We start from the raw sequence: 19399 nt of genomic DNA on the forward strand, positions 1-19399 counted from the left end.
TTCCTACATGATGGATCATTCTCATCATCCGTGAGCAAATCAAATTGATTGCTCAAATTAATTTCATCAGAAGGGGATCAAGATATTGCCCTTTTCTTTTGCGCTTAGGCGCGCCATGGCGGCAGTAAAACTTTTATCCAAATCGACTTCCAAGCAGATTGCTATACGAATCTGAAGGATCGAAGAGGAATTTTCCAAATCGATATCCAAGCAGGATTACCACGGGTAGGGTCCAAACAAGGATCGAAGAGGAATAAGGGTCGAACAAGGTATAAAATTTACAGGTATATTGAGCACTGAAAAGTGCTGTTTAAATTGGTTGTAGCCTTAGGTAGTAGTAACACTTCCTTCAGCAAAATGCAAATAGATCCGCACGGCAAGAGAGTACGATTTGGACTGATCACTACCAGCCCTGATTACCTGATCTTTTTGTCGGTACGGTACCGGCGTAGAGGTTAACATCCATACCTCTCACGCCAAAGTCACGAGTTCAAATCTCATCACCGGACAAGTCACGAATTACCCCAAGAGTGCTAGTAACTATTATGACCTGTTTTGAACTGTTCATCAAGTTGCGCCAAATGTACTTTCTCAGGAAAAAAAAACGCCTTATCAATGAACGACATACCAAATTCCGTAGATATTAGCTCATGTCGCCAATTTTTATCAGCGAAAATTCTTATCATTTATCAGGCGATATACATTTCCACGTCAACTGTTACTGTCGAGTATGCAGTAGCTATCAATCCATCAGCGACTCTTTTCCTGCTTCACGCTTTCTTCGAATCAATCGTCTTTATCCGATACAAAGTGATGGCCACAAGTAGGTATAGCTTGCTTCGTCAGCTGCTAAACCATGCCAAAGAGAGGAAGCAGCGAACCTACAAAAAAAAATCGTTATTTACCACAAATAATCACTCGACAGATATGCGAAGATGAAGAAAAAGTCACGATCTCACGAGCGTAAATCAAGCGCACGTATAGTAAGAGCACTGTCTAATGTGCGAGTCAATGAAGTGGAAAACCGAGCGCCGACGACAGGAAAACAGATGATACAAAGAATAGCAATGCAACGGGCGGAATATGTTGAGTAACACATTGTACGCAAATGCGGCGACATGACAGCCGAACGAAAAAAAATCGTCCCAATAAGAAACGTCCAGCTAGCTAAGCTGTTGAAATTCGATCATTTGGCCTATTTGTTGTTTCGTGCGATGTGTCATACAGTCATTTCCACCTACTTTCCCTTTCATCTGACCAGCACCCAACCGGGAAATGTAAGATTCTATTACAGATTTTCTATGCAAATTGCAATGTTTGGGTGGATGCACTTTTCTGTTAGCTAAACTTTTGAATAAAGTCTGTTTGCCCAATTGAACTGGGGCTAGAAAGACATTTGTTTTGTGTGTATATTATTCGCATGATTTCATCGAATTTTCCCTTCTTCTCCCCCCGTTCTATTTGCAGCGAGCAGAGCATAATCGGTGCCCGGGCATCGGTGATGGTCTACGACGATGGCCAGAAGAAGTGGATTCCCTCGGGCAGCTCGTCCGGCCTGAGCAAGGTGCAGATCTTCCACCACCAGCAGAACAACACATTCCGAGTGGTCGGTCGCAAGCTGCAGGACCACGAAGTCGTCATCAACTGTTCGATCATCAAAGGCCTCAAATACAACCAGGCAACCGCAACCTTTCACCAATGGCGGGACTCGAAGTTTGTGTACGGTCTGAACTTTTCCAGCCAACAGGACGCGGAAGCGTTCGCCCGGGCCATGATGCACGCACTTGAGGTGAGTCATAGGGAAAATTCACCCCCAGACGACAGCCAGCCCAGGCATCAGCGCGCTGGGCTAATGAGTTATCGATTTTTCATGCTTTCCCTTTTAACGTTTCGTCATTGTATTCCCTCCTTCCATGCAGGTGTTAAGTGGCCGTATTCCGATGCCGACGATGCAGACGAACCCGAATCAGAATCCACTGGCCTACGAGGAGGATATGGGCTATCGCACAATGACCCGTGAAGACGCGGCCATAATGCAGCAACAGCAGCAGCTGACCAGTCAACAACAGGTTCCACAACCTCCCGGAGTAGGAGGAGGAGTAGGTCCTCCGGGTTCGGTTGGAATCCTGTCGCCACAGACACCGACATCACAGGGTTTGCCCCCCGGTGGCGGGCAGCCAGGTGGTGCTGGTGGCGGCGTTATTGGTATCGGTGTTGTGCCCATTGCCGCCCAGATGAATCAGGTTCCACCGCCTCTGCAACAACAGCCGCAGCAGCAGCAGCAGCAGCAGCAGCAACAACAACAACAACAGCAACAGCAGACTCATCATCGTACTAGCAGGTTAGTGGGGCGGGGAGTTTCTACTGTTTTTCGTTGCGATGCGATTGCGAAACACTGTCTTCTAAGATTCGATGGGTTTCAACTTCGAGAATTCCCGTGTGATTAATCTTACAAACACCAATCTGTATTTTCCCAAAACTTATTTCCCAACCATCCATACTGCTGTCTATGAACCCATTCCACAACACCATGATCATGACTCACACCCAGTCACCCGGAGTGAAAATCGACAAATTGTTTCCCCTGTTTGCGTCTCCGTCCCTATGATACCTATATGTGCTCGAACACAGAACGGAGCCAAACAAGCATAACGATTTCAATTTGTGCAAAGTGAGGCCAGCTGTAATTTGAAATTGAATAGCAGCCAAACACTAATTTCGATTCCTTGAGCTGCTGTGTTCCGGACGGCACGGGCCAGCCCGTGGTGGTCTCTCATCGTAATAATGCACAGCAAATATGACCGATGAGCCGTGGCCGTCTCGCCCGGCGACGGCGGCGACCGAAAGTGGGGAACTGCTTGCGCCGGAGAAAGGAAGAAACGGAAAATAACCCCCTTCAAGGACTTTTCCTTATGAGTTGATCCATGCAATATAGTGTGGCGATGGGCGCGGAATGCGCTGCTCATCGACCGGCTTTCTCAACGATGGGCGGTGGAAAGTAGCAGACTGTGATGGCGCAAGGGTTCTGGATGGGTTGCATTTTATCAACGAGCGCAGATTCATCATTTCTCGTTGTTTCTCGACGAAAACGACCGAATGAGCACACCATTACCATTATCTACGATGATGATAATGATGAGGAAGATGATAGTCGTCGTCGTCGTTCGGTTCGGCTCACTTTGGATTGGAGTTTGGGTTATTATAATGATGGCGGGAAAGTTTTTCGCGTTTTCGACTTTCTGAAAGCGGTGCCTCTGTTGTGAGGTTTTGCGAAAAATCGACTCTCCCTCTCATTGCTGCTACCTACTCTCGAACAGGTACACAATTGGGCGCATCTTGAATTAGCTAAAGACGTAATAAGAGCCGATAAAATCGCGCGCTGGTTATATATTGGCGGGAAAACAACGCTTGATTGCGGGAATCACTGAAATTGGAGCGGTGAATGATAATTGCTAGTCTTTTGATATGAGCCGATGTTTGCTTTGGAACGCAGTTTCAAAAACAGCAGCAGTTCTTTGGCTCGTCGTGATCAAACAGTTTCGACATTCTGACTAAATAGAAAGTTGGTGTCTTGAGCAGGGTTACCAACAGATTTTCAAAAATTACTGGTAAAATGCAAACACTAAAAAATCGGAAGAAAACTGGATCCCCTTACAAACATTTGATTTTCTTGAAACATGTGACTTCTCAGATAGTTTCTTTGACTTAACTGGGATATCCGGTGGGATTCTCAAGGTAGTCCATAAGGATCCGAAGCTTGCATCTTGACCCTCTGGTTAAGCATTTTCAGAATGCTCGAAGCAACATTCTTGCTCTCTTTTGGCCACTTGATAGCAGCATGCGCATGGGTAGTCGAGTACCTAAAGGCTGACTAAAAGTAAATTGGTAACACTTATCTCTTCTATAGATAACAACTGCTGCAAGTTTGATCAAAGTAGTCGATCGCATTCAGAAAAAAACGTCAAATGGAACAAACACCTGGAAAATCCGTTCCGGTTCCAAGCTAGCTAACGTGCCGAAGATGTCGAAAACAACAGTTTGTCGAATACTCAAAACCTTCAAGGAAACCCTGAGTGTGGAAAGGAATCAGCGGACCTACGAAAAAACTGGAACCAGGGATCGACAGCTGCGCAGCAAGGTGTTGAGGTGCGTTAAAGCCAATCCCGGTCTTTCGATCCGAGATGTGGCCAGAAGAAACAACGCCAACTTTCAAACGGTGCGGAACATCCTTGTCAGAGAAGGATACAAGTCGTACAAAGCCAGTAAACATCCCAACCGGCACATGAAGCAGAATTCCGTGGCCAAAAAGCGTGTTTTGACGAAACACAACAGCCGCACTTTGATCGATGACGAAACATACGTCAAACTCGCTTTAAAGCAGCTTCCCGGTCAAAAGTTTTAAATCGCGACTGGACGTGGGTATGATCCGGGAAGATTCAAGTTTGTGTTTGCCGACAAGTTCGCGAAGAAGGCCTGAGAAGGCGAATGCTGAAGCAACTCGACTGAAGGGTCCAATCACAGTAGTCTAGATAATAATTTGATTTCAATAAACTCAGTTTGCATTAGTCACTCGACAAGTACAGTTGTCTTTCTTTTTCCCTCCAAGAGGTCATGGCCCTTTGCTAGATAGGAGCGGTACCGTAGCAACCGAAACAACAAGAGTGAAAATTTTCAAGCTCATTTTTTCAAGATTTTTCCGTTCTTCGTTCCGTCGCGCTATTGAAGATTGAAGAAATTCAAATATCGAAGCAAAATGGAACGATTTGGAATTATCAAGCTTAATGGATCCAATTATTCAACCTGGAAAACGAAAGTGGAATTCCTGTTGATCCGAGATGACCTCTGGAAATACGTAACTCAACAGCCACATGTGAAAAGGGCATACAAGGCCCTCTTCTCGCCAACCGAGGGTCGCCCACGCAAACTAACAACATCATCGGGAAGGGGAAACCTTCCCCTATCCGGCGATGTTGATGGTTTGCGTTGGTGTCATATGGGTGGCGAGAAAAGGGCATAAGAATGTTTGTTTACAAAAAGCTTGTATGCCCTTTTCACATGTTGTTCTTGAACTGGGAAACGACCAGAACTCGGTGTAGAGCCTAGACCAGCGGATGTAGCAGCAGTTGAAGCGTGGGACAACGGAAACCAGAAGGCGCGTGTCACAATTGGCCTTTTGCTTGAGGACAACCAGTTAAATCACATTAAAGGGTCGAAAACGGCAAACGATACATGGGACCTGTTACGAGGACACTACGAGAAGGCAACACTAACATCGAAGGTGTCGCTACTCAAGAGGATCTGCGATAAGAAGATGGCGAGGACATCGAACGGCACAGGTTCGAAATGAAGGAGTTTTTCGAGCGGCTGACGGTGGCGGGCCAGGAATTATTATTATTATTTAGCTTTATTAAGGAGGCTTTCAGCCTTGGGCTGGTTCGCCTCCACCCGGGCCAGGAATTGAATCAGAGTCTGCAGGTGGCCATGATACTCCGTAGCTTACCGGAATCATTCAATACTTTAACTACGGCGCTGGAGAGCAGAGCAGACGACGAGCTCACTCTGGAATTGATTAAATCAAAGCTAGTAGACGAGGTGTCGAAACGCTGTTTCGGAGCACGTGGTGAATCAGTTCTGATAACGATAACGTGCCATTTTTGTCAAAAGCCTGGCCATAAGCAAAAGGATTGTCGCGCAATGATGAAACAAGAAGGAAGTCAGAGCAAGTCTCTTGCTCCGGGTGAGAAGCGGAGCTGGCATACTCATTTGCGGCGAGAAGCAACTTGAACCTGGTAAATGCGTGGGTAATCGACTCAGGAGCAACCTCCCACATGTGTGCGAATTTGGATTCGTTTGAGGATTTGGATGGAAGCGTGCAGCAGGAAGTCATTTTGGCGGACGGCAAGAATGCGTCTGCAAAGGGAATCGGATCGTGTCATCTGACATTCGTTTCTCCCGAGGGTGAACACTCCAAAGTAGTCCTCACAGATGTATTGTACGTGCCGGATTTTGAGTCGAACCTCATCTCCGCGAAGAAGCTTACCGTGAAAGGTGCTACTATAGTCTTCGATGCCAATGGGTGCCGTATTTTGAAAGGTGAGAAGCTTGTCGGTGGTGCTACATCTACTGGTGACTATTGCTCACGAAGCATTAGCGTCAAGAGAGAGCAAGCACACATCAAGTTGCCAACACACGTGGCATCGCATCTTAGGACACCGTGATCATGATGCCGTTCGGGAGCTCGTGACCAAGGAATTGGCGACCGGAATTAATGTTGAAGACTGTGGCTGCCGTGCAGTGTGCGAATGTTATCTGGAAGGAATGCTGACACGTCTTCCGTTACCGAAAAAGTCCAAACGCAAATCAAACCAGGCGCTTGATCTTATTCACTCGAACGTATGCGGTCCTATGCGAACACCAACGCCTGGGGGATGTCGATATTTTCTAACTCTGATCGACGATTTCACCCGCTATTGTGTCGTGTATTTCCTGAAGAACAAATCGGAAGTGAGAGGTCGGATCAAGGAATATGTGAGGTTCGTGAAAACGCTGTTTGGTAGAACGCCTAAAGCCGCATCCATTCGGATCAAGGTGGCGAGTTCCAAAACGACTTGTTAGATAGATTCTGCAAAGAAGAAGGAATCAAGCAGCAGTTTACCGTTGCATATACCCCCCAACAGAACGGTGTATCGGAGCGAAAGAATCGTTCCCTGGTGGAGATGGCGCGTTGCATGGTCATCGATTCACGTGTGCCGTTGAAGTACTGGGCCGAGGCTGTCAACACGGCCAATTATTTGCAGAACCGTTTGCCAACCAAACCTTTGCAAAAGACTCCGATCGAAATGTGGTGTGGATCGAAGCCGGATCAAAGTCATTTGAGGATTTTTGGATCGTTTGGATTCCCCAACAGAAGAGATCCAAGCTAGAGGTGAAATCAAGAAAACTGGTGTTCGTTGGATATTCTCTGCAGCACAAGGCGTATCGCTTCATGGATCCTGAGAACGACAAGCTGACTGTGAGCCGTGATGCAGTATTCCTCGGGCAACCGAACCTCATAAGGGAAGTATGATTGATTATCCCTTTAAACCTATTGAACCTGCTAAAGTCGACGACGTCCCCGTTGTTCCAGTAAACGAACACGACGAACACGGTGATTTCCAAACTCTGGAGAAGAGTGGATCAACCGATGGACAGGAGGAGAATGATTTTGACACTCCACGGCGGTCCGACCGTGCAAATAAAGGTGTACCGCCGAGTCGTTATCCAGATGTAGTCACGTTGGTAACGGAACATCGAAATGAGTCCAATACATACCCGGAAGCCATGGATTGCCACAAAAGCGAGCAGTGGAAACGATCAATGGAGGAGGAGATCGAGTCGCTTCGAGAGAATGCCACTTGGGAAGTAGTCAGACTGGAGCTGACAGGAAGGCCATCGGAAGCAAGTGGATTTTTAAGAAGAAGTTCGATGATAACGGTAACATAATACGCTACAAAGCTCGTCTAGTTGCCGAAGGATACAACCAGAAGTACGGAACGGACTATGAAGAAGTATTTGCACCGGTCTCTTCGTACCCTCCTGAGTATCGCTGCACGTCGGAACCTCATAGTGCAGCACGTTGATGTCAAAAAGGCATACCTTTACGGCGAATTATCCGAGACGATCTTTATGAAGCAGCCTGCTGAATTTGCGTCTGGTGCCAAGAATGATGTCTGCCGTTTGCGATAGAGCCTGCATGGTTTGAAACAGGCGGGAAGAGTGTGGAATGAGAAAATCAGCGAGTTGTTACAGGAGCTCGGATACGTACAATCCGAATCCGATCATTGTCTCTACGTGAGAACATGCCACGGAAAGAAGTCTTTCGTCTTGCTCTATGTAGACGATATGCTGATTGTAACGCAAAACGAAGAAGAATACGGAAGGGTTTGTAGATTTCTGCAGCGACATTTCAATATCACATATCTTGGAGCTGTATCCAACTACCTCGGTATCCAGATTCAGAGCGCTTACATCCGAAGGGTAGCGGCTAAGTTCGGACAAGACAAAGCGAAGCCGTCTCACATTCCAATGAACGGTGGATATCCGAATCTACAACAAATGGAGGAGGATCCGATGCCGCGGAACGAGGAGCTCCAAAGCTTAGTAGGTGCTTTGCTATATATTGCGGTGAATACGAGGCCTGACATTGCCATTCCGAAGCTGCTCTTTACATAGCGATATCTCTACACCACCGCCGACTTGAGATTGAAGCTAGAAGATACAGGACCACTAGAAGCATATGTAGACGCTGACTGGGCTGGTGGTCGTGCGGATCGGAAAAGCAACCCTGGATTCGTTTTCCGACTTGGCTGGAGGACAATCAAAGCTGTATTGCGATGCTGCGGTCTAAAGGTGGAAATAGCCGAACGAAGCACATTGACACAAGGTACAATTTCGTCAAGGAATTGGTATGTACCGGTATCATGGACGTCGTTTATTGCCCTACGGAGCTGATGGTTGCTGACGTACTCACGAAGCCGTTAGCAAGAGTCCAACTAGAGCAGTTGCGGAAGAAGATTGACCTTCAGTGCGTCGAGCTTGAGAGGAGGAGTGAAGGAGAAAGCTGAAGCAACTCGACTGAAGGGTCCAATCACAGTAGTCTAGATAATGATTTGATTTCAATAAACTCAGTTTGCATTAGTCACTCGACAAGTACAGTTGTCTTTCTTTTTCCCTCCAAGAAGGCCATGATTTGGCAAGCGATTTGCAGTTGTGGCCTGAAAACGGAACCATTCATCACATCATCGACGGAGACATCCCAAGTTTACATCGAAGAATGCCTGAAAAAGCGTGTATTGCCGTTCATCCGCAAGCATAGGGGTAAAGTCATCTTTTGGCCCGATTTGGCCAGCTGCCAGTACTCCAAGGTGGTTCTGGAATGGTATGCTTTCAACAAGATCGATTTTGTCCCCAAGCTAATGAATCCTCCGAATTTCCCGGAATTTCGATCAATCGAAAAATACTGGGCAGTTTCAAAGCAGCGACTTCGGCGAAGCGGCGGGGCAGTCAAGGACATCCAGCAAATGCGGGCAAAATGGAAGAAATGCGCTTATTCCGTGTCCGTTTCCATTGTGCGGGTGCTGATGGGCTCCATCAAGAGGAAGGTTCGAGATTTCGTTCGAACTGGAAAAATGTAACCATCTAACGCTGTAACTTTGAAGTTTTAATAAAAGTACTGTAAAGCAACCATTAATGGACTGTTTAAACTTATTGAATCATGAATTACAGGCCTTTTTGTGCGTACCAAACTTACTTTTAGTCAGCCTGCTCTTTATGCATATCATCGGCAGTACTCTAAACTTATCGTCGGAACTTCAGGAAATTTTAATGAAGTTCTGTGAAGTCTTTGTCAAAAGTTCTGTGTACTTATCGGAAGTTCTGTGAACCTTTCGCCAGAAGTTCTCAAAACTTCTCTTGGGAAGCTCTTTACGTCCCGTTGGAATTTCAAATTCTTAGCGAATTATCAAAGTTATCTACCTATATATATATCAAAATTTTAAAGATTTCAAACGCAGAATCAAATTCAAGAACATAAAAAAAAATGGGAACTACTATTTGCTAGTCATCATGTGTAACGAAGCAAAAGTAAATTATTCAAATCACTTGAAATGCTCTTCACAGGAGATTCCGTTGTGAGATTCGATTAAATTAGAGGAGTTTATGAAATTTGTTTTTCAGTTCCATGACATAAGTTCAATATCAAACCGTATTTGAATTTCTAAATTACTATATAAACGGTTACTTATTTAGTATTTACAAGTAACTATTTGGTCACTATTTCCGTAATTTTAGTCACTACTATTGTATCGCATATGACTTGGACATAAAAAAATATAAAAATTTAACGACTTAAATCCTACTAAAATAAAAGTCTAGAAAAAAATGATTGGCACAAAGTGGTCAAAGGTGTTTGTCATCGATGATGTGAAAATTGTACGCACTGTCCGCCTGGAGCCGCCAGTGAGTACAATGATATCTTCTTCAAATATGATCAAATGCTTTTCTGTCTAATGAATGATTCATTGCTTCAGCCTAATGATCCGTATACAAAGTAAAACGTCTTTTAAGAATAAATCACACCCGAAATATACATTTTAACCTTTTCCGTTTTCTAATAAACATCACGTTAATGTTCCAAGACGAAATCAAGAAAATTCACTAATCCATGGTGGTATGAAGATTGCTATCCACTCCAAACAGTGCAATCCCAGTGAAATACATAACATTTCTTTCTGCCCTCCACCATCATCCCCCCGTATCCCATGATGAGACGGTCCATACTCTTTCATTGTTTTGCCACAATCTGCTGCTACATCCAAACGTGGAGATGCATTTCGCAAAAAAAAAGTAAATAAATAAAAATGCGCACCACGCTGAAATACGATGATACCATAGTGGAAGCACGGCGGGGCACGCGATCGTGCGGTACCCTATTGTTGTGGCATTTAAAATTCATTTCATTTTAACTTAATGTGCGCCGCCGGCTGCTTCTGTTAATCAATTCCTACCATATCGGTACTAATGCCGAGCGACTGGGTGTGGAGTAGATCGCGGTTCCAGTTATCGCTGGTAGTAAGGCATCAGCGCACACTATTAACCGAATTGTATTCCCTCATATGGGTATCATCGGCAAATCTAGACCCAGCGAAGCAAAGCAAAAAAAAAACAAACGATAAACCGGTGAATGGTGTGAAGATGAAAAATGTTAACGAGTTAATGGGTTTATTTGAGGTGGCGATGGTGGGGTAACGATGGCCGAGCAGGGTGGAGTTACGGTCGACTGGCTGAGCTGCGCGCAGTGCAAGGTCGTAGAGCATTACGTGTGTGTGTGCTTTTTTGTTCTATTTAATTTACATTTACTAGAGTTTGTTTTGAGTTGGTCAGAAGGTCGTTTATCTTCATCTAAGGCACGTACGTGGTTCAAAAGCTCGATGATCTTTGTGTCTCGTAGGTGATGAAATGAGCTGAGCAGTTAAGTGCATTAAGCCTTATTTGGTCCGTGATTGAAGTTTAGTTCAAGGTTCGGCATCTCTAATACAGTGCTTTCCCGATTTTGTCAGCTCCCAATTTTGTCTACGTCGAATATGTCTTTAAGAGTGATTGGAAGGTCATCAATACAATAGCTAGAATCATGCTGAATAACTCTATTCCTATCAAGAGGCGTCTTCTGGCTAGATATTCAGGTATGGAGGTCCAGCCTGGTTTGCAGCACTGGAAACGAAGCAGATCCAAAGGAAACTGAGCAGTACGTTCCGGCTCATGACCATGCGAGTCGTGAGTGCGTACAGAACCATCTCATCGGAAGCAGTATGCGCTATCGCCTGAATGATCCCTATCGGCATCACCCGGCGGAGGACAGTGCTACAGTCAGAGAGAAGCCGGTAGAGTATGGAAAGTGGTGAAAGCGGAGTCTTGGGCAAAGTGGTAATAGGAGTGGAACACGGTGGATAACGGTAGATGGATACATCGGTTATTACCGATTATTTCGACCTAGGTGAACAGAAAACACGGGGAAGTCAACCACCACCGGACGCAGATCCTGTCTGGCCACGGCTGTCTCAGGAAATACCTGCATCGGTTCGGACACGCAGCGTCACCCCTCTGTCCGGAGTGTGGCAACGTGGATGAAACGCCGGAGCATGTGGTCTTCGACTGTCCAAGGTGCGGGACAGTGCGAAGGGAGATGGCCGTCCTTAACGTGGCACTTGGAATGGAGAGAGGAGCTGCGATCTAGCAACGCCAGCTAGCACTGAGAGTATGAGAAGTGCCAGCTCCCTCGAAGTAGTCGCTTCAGCGTGGTCTACTCTGGTCTGTTGAAACAAATCGCACCTTCTTAATCTTTTTTCGAGACTGATTTCAAAATTTACTGAGCTTTGAGAAAAGTTCAAACACGTATAAAATGGCTTGCTCTTTGGCGAAATGACCCATTCGGCGACATGACCTTCGGCAACTACGAAGCCTCCAAAAAACGTGTAACGGCAAGTTTGCAATGTCATAACTTAGCCATTTCTTAATGAATTTAAAAAATTGTGGTATCTTTAGAATTCCTAGGGTTCGTAGATGATTTTGATTGCAAAAAGATTGAAAATAGAGTCGCCTACTTTTTTAAAAACCGAAAAGAGTTGTTACACGTTTTTTTGAAAAGTGTGTTTGTAGGGTTTTGCAAGTGGCGCAAGATCTGTAATTTAGATTAATGGGCACACATGTTCACGATTAGGCAGAATACAGTCATGGTTCCTATATATGGATCATGGAGACAACGGAACGGTCCTCAAAAAATCCGGAACATCCGTAAAAGTGGTCAATCCATGAACCTGATCCTAGAGCTCTGCGGTTTTTTTGAAAACATTAAGAACTGTGATATAAAAAAAATATTTGGGTTCGTGACATAAACATGTAGCTGGATGGCCATGGGACCGTCCTCCGGAAGATCCGGAATATCCGTAAAAGTGGACAATCCATGAAACTGATCCTAGAGCTCCGATGGCCATCTGGGTTCATGTTTATGTCACGATCCCAAATTCATTCTAATATCACAGTTCCTAACGTTTTCAAGAAAATCACGGAGCTCTAGGATCAGTTTCGTGAATTTTCCACTTTCACGGATGTTTCGGATCTTCCGGAGGACGGTCTAATGACCATCAAGGTCCATGTTTATGTCACGATCCCAAATTCATTTTATCATCTCAGTTCTTAGTGTTTTCAAAAACTGCGGAGTTCGATGGCCATCTGGGTCCATGACCCAAATTCATTCTTATATCACAGATCCTAATGTTAAAAAACGCAGAGCTCTAGGATCAGTTTCATGGATTGTCCACTTTTACGGATGTTCCGGATCTTCCGGAGGACGGTGTCATGACCATCCACGTACATGTTTATGTCACGACCCCAAATATTTTTTTTATAAAATGTTTTCAAAAAAAAAACCGCAGAGCTCTAGGATCAGGTTCATGGATTGATCACTTTTATGGATGACAACTCTTTTCGATTTTTAAAAAAAGTAGACGAATCTATTTTCAATCTTTTTGCAATCAAATTCATCTACAAACCCTAGGAATTCTAATGGTACCACAATTTTTGAAATTCATTAAGAAATGGCTAAGTTATGACATTGCAAACTTGCCGTTACAAGTTTTTCGGAGGCATCGTATTCGGAGTGTTAATTAGGTATGATCCCTTATTTTGGTATGGTTATGGTATAAAGCCTTGTTTTGATATTAATCATTCGGCGAATAATTTTGTAAAATATCAAATAAATACCAAACTAACAAAACGTGATCTTTAGATTTTTAGACAATGAGTTATTGGATTGGTACTAGAAGACCTTTTAAATAACGAGAAAATCCCACCGGGCTCAAATGCAACAATCGAAGAAATTACAGGTGGTATAATTGAGTCAGCTCAGAATTCCATCCCAAGAATGTTTGCAACGACGATGTTTGCAAAGCTATCAAACACCGAAGGAAAGCCTCGAGGAAGCTTAATAAGATGACAGATGGGGACCCAACATAACAAGACGCGAAACGTAATTTCAACATAGTAAAAGTTGAAGCAGCTAAAAGGAAGTCCTGGATGGACTTCCAGGAAATTTGTTCAGCAACATCTAGCACCTCCCAGCTTTGGCAGACGCAACGGACATAGCAGTCCACTTCTGCTACTACTGCTGCTGACTGTGAAACAAATGAACTTGACCTTCACGCTGGACGTAACTCAATAATTAATCAGGACTTTTCTATTGAGGACAAGGGGTAGGTCACTCCGCACACCAATTTTGGGTCATCTTTTTTGTCAGTGTGCCGCAAGCGTGCCGATTGTGCCGGTTAAGCTGCGATTATTTGTAAAATACTTATCCCGGCAACCCGGTATTTCTCACATGGTTTGATTTGAAAACGCAAGGATAAATCGGATTGAGGATAACGCGGGAAGTGGAGGGTGTGCGAAATTTTGGTGTTTTGTGTTCATAGGGTAATAAATGTCCTGTGTTTTAGTGTTTCATAATGCCCTCAAAGGCAGACCAGAAACCTAGCCTTTCGTGATGTGAAATGCATCGGCCTATCAGCGGCCGGAAAGAGTTGGAACGGGTAGGGAGCATTGTTGGAGACCGACTATAGAGGATGATGAATAGACTTCTTTAGTTTGTTTTGTGTGATTTGCAGCATTATTTGAATTAAGAGTGCTAATGGAGTCTGATTAACTGCCTCTTTATCTTGAGCCCACTCTAGAACCTACATTTCGTATTTAGATCTATAAGTGAACTGCTGGTCTGAGTGTTCCTCTGGTATATTTAATTAGAGGATGTTCCTGAATATCAGTGTTGGGAAAATATCAAAAAATCAAATCTCACCAACGCCCAAGATCACGCTTGATTTTCGTAGACAAAAACCAACAAGCAAACAACTGCGGTTGATCTTGCAAGCTGTGATATCGCAGCTCGGAATATCAAGCTAACAAAACTCACCAACTGCAAATCTCACCAAACTGTGGTGAGATTGAGTTTAATGAGTTTTGCTTTACACCCGAATGCAACCGAAATTTCTATAACGGCTTGCAGCAGTCCCTTTGTGTCTGCCATCGGTGAAGATTAAAAAGAGATAGTAAACTATGCTTTCTCTTTCTAAGAAAACAATGTGCAATGGAATCGTTTTTGTGTCGAGTCAACACTCAGCTTGATTTTTGCACGTTGTGTCAAAGGATCAAAGGATCTTGTAAAATCAATATCAAGCATGATATTTTGTTCCAGAGCGGAAAAATATCAATTGATTTCTGATTTTGAAACACTGCTGAATATACAGTCATATACAGCACGTAATGTTGTGAACAACTTCAATGACAGTTGTCCAGCAGAGCTCCCATTTTATTTACAATAATCCAATGCCCACGAGATTGTGCTGATGGTATGCCGAAGGTGTGCCGATGGATGTGCCGTGTCTAATTTCGGCACAATGTCCTGAGTGACTTACCCCTTGATTGAGGAGCTATTCTAAGCACTTGAAGGTTCTGAGGGAAACTTCAGTGGGCCCCGACGATATTGGATATTCGATGGTCAAACGTCTACCTTTTCATTGCAAGGTGAGTTTGCTGAGAGCGTATAACACCAGTTGGTCAACAGGAGAAATTCCGACTAGCTGGAAGCAGAGCCTTATTATTCCAATTGCCAAGACAGGGGAAAACGGGAACCTTGCAAGTGGCTACCGTCCTATCGCAAGTAACCATTTGGGTTTTATGAGGGTACTGTAGACCATGATTTAGACTTGTAGAGTGCTTGAAAACCTCAATAAAACTTATAATGTTACTTGGGATCTCCCTTACTAGCTGCCTCTCTAAAACTATGGAAAGGATGGAGAACAACCGTCTCATAAATCACTTGGAATCCCAAAGAAGTCGGCACCCTCGACAGTATGCTTTCCGGAAGGGAAAAGAAACAACGAGTTACCTTGCTGAGATAGACGAAATTATCACCGAAGCCGGAAAGAAAGGACAGCACTGTGAAATCGTGACACTGGGCTTTAAAAAAGTCTACGACCGGGTTTGGCACGGAAACGTAATGGAAGCAGTTATCGATAATCAGCTAGGAACTAAAATGAACAAATTCATCTCCAATTTTCATCAAGACCGTACCGCCCAAGTAAGCTTTGCTGAGCACCTACGCAAGACAACTAAGCAAAAAAATGCAGTTCCCCAAGGATCAGTTCTCAAGGTTATTGGAACAGCGCGATAAGGAAAACTCATCGGATAGTTAAACCAATGGTAGACAGGTGGATCGATAGAAGCAATAGGAAGGAACAAATTGTCCTAACACGACTACGTGGGCCACATTGAGCTAACAAAACATCATCTTGTCGAAAGCAGCGCACCAGATCAATGTGTCACATGCAACACAGGTCTGACTTCACGCATAAGTAATACCAACAAAATAGTTAAAGTTGCCAGTTATGCTATTTTCATATCTGAATTTGGTGTTAACAAGTTATTTTCTCCTACTCGGGATGTTTGCAGTTTATTCAAACCACAATGATAACGTACTCTTTTTTCGAAGATGGCCAAGAACGCGATTATCCGTTTCAAAAGGAATCAAACCATCTATGCAGAAGAAGCTCTACGAGAACTGCATCCCATCCCCAAGGGTTGTACGTCATGCTGCTGTGCTGACCGTGATTAGCCGCTGACATACGGTTTCGAAAACCGAAAAGGAACCTTCATTGGAACCAAGATATTCCATTGATCGTCGTATTCGCGTCAAGAAATTGCAAGTTGCTGTACCTGATACCTGGCTACCTTCACTCGGATCCAGCAATCGACTACAGCCGATTATCTTTTATCCCAAGCCGGAGGATCACTACATTTGGATTTACATAGGACGGGACATGTTTATGTTGATCCCCATCAAGCGAACCTTCTTTGATTGGAACTACAATGCAACAATCCTGTGGATTCATTTTGACTAACTTGGTGAGATCGTATCTGGTGTTATCTATTTAAACTCTTAAATGTGACAAATTCTTGATGGAGTTTTCTCCACGCATCCCATTTTTTGTGTCTTTGAAATCATCATTGAACGCCCAATGATTGTCTGCACATTTTTGAGCATGTGGTGGAACATTACTGTAAATCATATATGTTAAAAAACTGAAGAGGGTTCGTGGATTTGCCAGTCCCTTATCATGTGATAACAAATGGTCATCTGGTCGTTTTGTCTTCCAAAGGTCTTCAATGGAGCATATTCACCCTGCTGCAACAAACCATCAGGCAGAACTTTACAACCGGTAAAGTATCTGCAGACATTGGTAATCCTTGCACTGATGGTGGGTTCCAGTCACACCACATCACATCACATCACCACAATGATAACGTACTCTGTAAACAAACCTAGATAACCGGGTATCAGAACTTGTAATTTGGGACTCGCTGCATCTTTGAACTGAAATAACTGTCATCTGAAAGGTCTCACTAGACTGAGTGACTTTGCCGAATTCGGAAACATTTAACACGATCAGAATCAGCCAATTGAGGCAATTCTGAACCTATTCTAAATGGCATGTGTGTGAGAGAGGTGCAATTGGTACATGGAAAATCAATTCGTTGCGTAAATGCATATTAAGTTCCTTCATACCAATTTCCGGCACTGCTTGTCGTCAATATCGCTGTTACCTACTGCACATTCACGGTCACGAAAAGGGGCGTGTAGATTAATCACGTATTTGCTCTCCTTATCACCACTGCATTTCTTAACATTGCAACCTACTCATCGTGTCATAGTTCCAAGTATTTCTCGCTGCCAAGTCGCTTACCTTTATCCGAGGTGAGCTCCTAGCTGGTCAATTGAGTCATCATCCCCTTGCACTCTATTTTTGCAGTGAACCGAGTCTGTAGGGATTTTACGTCACCATCGGCCATTCCGACCATCCAGTCAGCGGCCCGAAATGCTTGATGGATGAGTCTTTTGTTTCGGTGCGTATCTACGTCAACGTTGAGCTGATCTTGTTTGGCTTGTGTGCCCATTGGGGAAGGTCGTTCGTGTCCGTTTTCGGAGGCCCATCCGTCGTGACTCGTGGACTGGTTTTGGCTTCATTTGCCGGTCGACCGCGTCGACGGCGCTGGTAGAGATATAGGTTCAAGTTACAAGGTAACGCAAAGAACAAAGATATCGAATTTGCGCTTGACTGACTCCTTCGCTCGGATTATGACCGCTCGCGCCGCGATTAGTGTGTGACGCAGACGAACCGGTAAAGCCGGTCTGAAGGTCGCTACATTCGACTTGAATTGTGAAATCAAGAGTTGGTTAGATTGTTTTACAATTAGTCAAATGTGAACTTTGCACCTAGTGTATCGATCTCTTTCGATTTTGGTGTTTAGAGATCCAATCGAGAAATTCGAACGCAATTGAGCAATCCACCCTGCTGTTCCAGCAGAAATCACTGTGGCGATCATAATCACACGCAACCCGAGCGTGCCGGGGATTGTTTACAGTTTCACATTTTTCTTCACGTTAATGAAATTCTTACGGCCCCACACATGCGCTCACAATTGCGCGCAGACGAGAAATCGTCCATAACAAACTTGGCCATCATCATGTGTTCAACATACGTGCTCATGTAGTCGAGTGGCCGGCCGGTGGCATGTGAGCCGGGAATGATTCAATTATCGAATAGTTTCACTTGATGCAGCATAATGTAATTGATTGCCATGGAAGAGGCACTGATGCGACGTTCCCAGCATCGTTTGCGTTCTCCGTCTTAAGAAGGAATTGGAATCTACGAATTTGGATCGATCCACTTAAGTTCGAATGGAAACATCTTTTTCAATTTAATAATGGATCATTGATTTTTGGTGGAGAGTCCCTCTTCTAACCTGTGGTTCCGATTAAAACATTTTTCGTAGGTACACAGTAGGCATGGTAAATGTAACTAGCTCTGAAAATCGATCTTTTTGTTTTTTATCAAAACTCACTGGGCGCAGAAATATCGATCTAGGGTAGAGTACTACTTTGGCATAAGCCTATTTCTGACATATCGGACAGAAACTTCAAATATATCAATGATTTCGACGTGAACGAATCAATCGTACGTTCGGTTCGATGGTGTAAGTTGCAGGGTGGCCAGTAATCCGGGAAAACCACGAAATAACCGGGAAAATCTCGGAAATTCGACGGGAGTACCGGGAAAAATTAAAAAACCATAACATACCCCTAACAAACATTGAAAGCTGGATAAGAGCCTATTCATACAAAAATATGCTTCCTCAGCTAAAATTTGGCTTATTCAGCTCTTAATCTGTTCAAATTGTTTGTTGGGACGGTAACTTAAATTAAAGGTTGTATTTTTTTCATAATTAATTTCGTGGTTAGGATATGATTTGAATATTACACATTCACAAGTTTCAAACCCTTCCAAACACAAATCTAAATCATCATTTACTCAGTTACTGATCTTAAAACACCGAAACATATTTTAGGCCATATGAAGAAACCTGTGGGTCGCAGTCCGTAGATTGATAAACATTAGTTTTGTCGGAAGCATGTAACTTCGAAAGAAATTAATGCTTTATGCATCAATGTATGAAGCAAAACTTTTTTTTTTTTCGTGTTGGGTATATTCATCACTGCGACCATTACTTTGATCTATTGTGATATATTACCCGTTTTTATATTGCTTTATCAGTTATGTCGTATCACTATTTTGTGAAGCGACCGACATAGACTGACCAAAAGCATTTTCCCAGCCAGGTATTACATTTAGAATGAAATGTACTACTTGGCTTCGACCTGCATTCCCAATATCAAAGGGTTCTGCCAGCCTCTTATCCAGAAAAAATACGCCTTTTATTGAAGATTGCTACACAAGAGCATAGCAGGTGTTCAGAGTCT

The 19399-nt window shown here is 43.9% G+C and overlaps 1 protein-coding gene across 5 annotated transcripts in view; it reads left to right on the forward strand.

The window, feature by feature from the left end:
- Positions 1–19399, forward strand: part of ena (enabled) — a 101976-nt gene that overhangs the window by 24873 nt on the left and 57704 nt on the right. For all 5 annotated transcript variants that reach the window (XM_065231505.1, XM_065231504.1, XM_065231506.1 and 2 more), the window contains exons 2-3: positions 1468–1789; positions 1920–2341. In XM_065231505.1, coding sequence (XP_065087577.1) covers positions 1468–1789; positions 1920–2341 — 744 coding nt within the window. The remainder of the gene's footprint in view (positions 1–1467; positions 1790–1919; positions 2342–19399) is intronic.

The sequence above is a fragment of the Ochlerotatus camptorhynchus genome, unplaced genomic scaffold (assembly GCF_037179485.1).
Source record: "Ochlerotatus camptorhynchus isolate MF236.1 unplaced genomic scaffold, CSIRO-AGI_Acam_v1.1 ptg000357l, whole genome shotgun sequence".
Taxonomy (NCBI): domain Eukaryota; kingdom Metazoa; phylum Arthropoda; class Insecta; order Diptera; family Culicidae; genus Ochlerotatus; species Ochlerotatus camptorhynchus.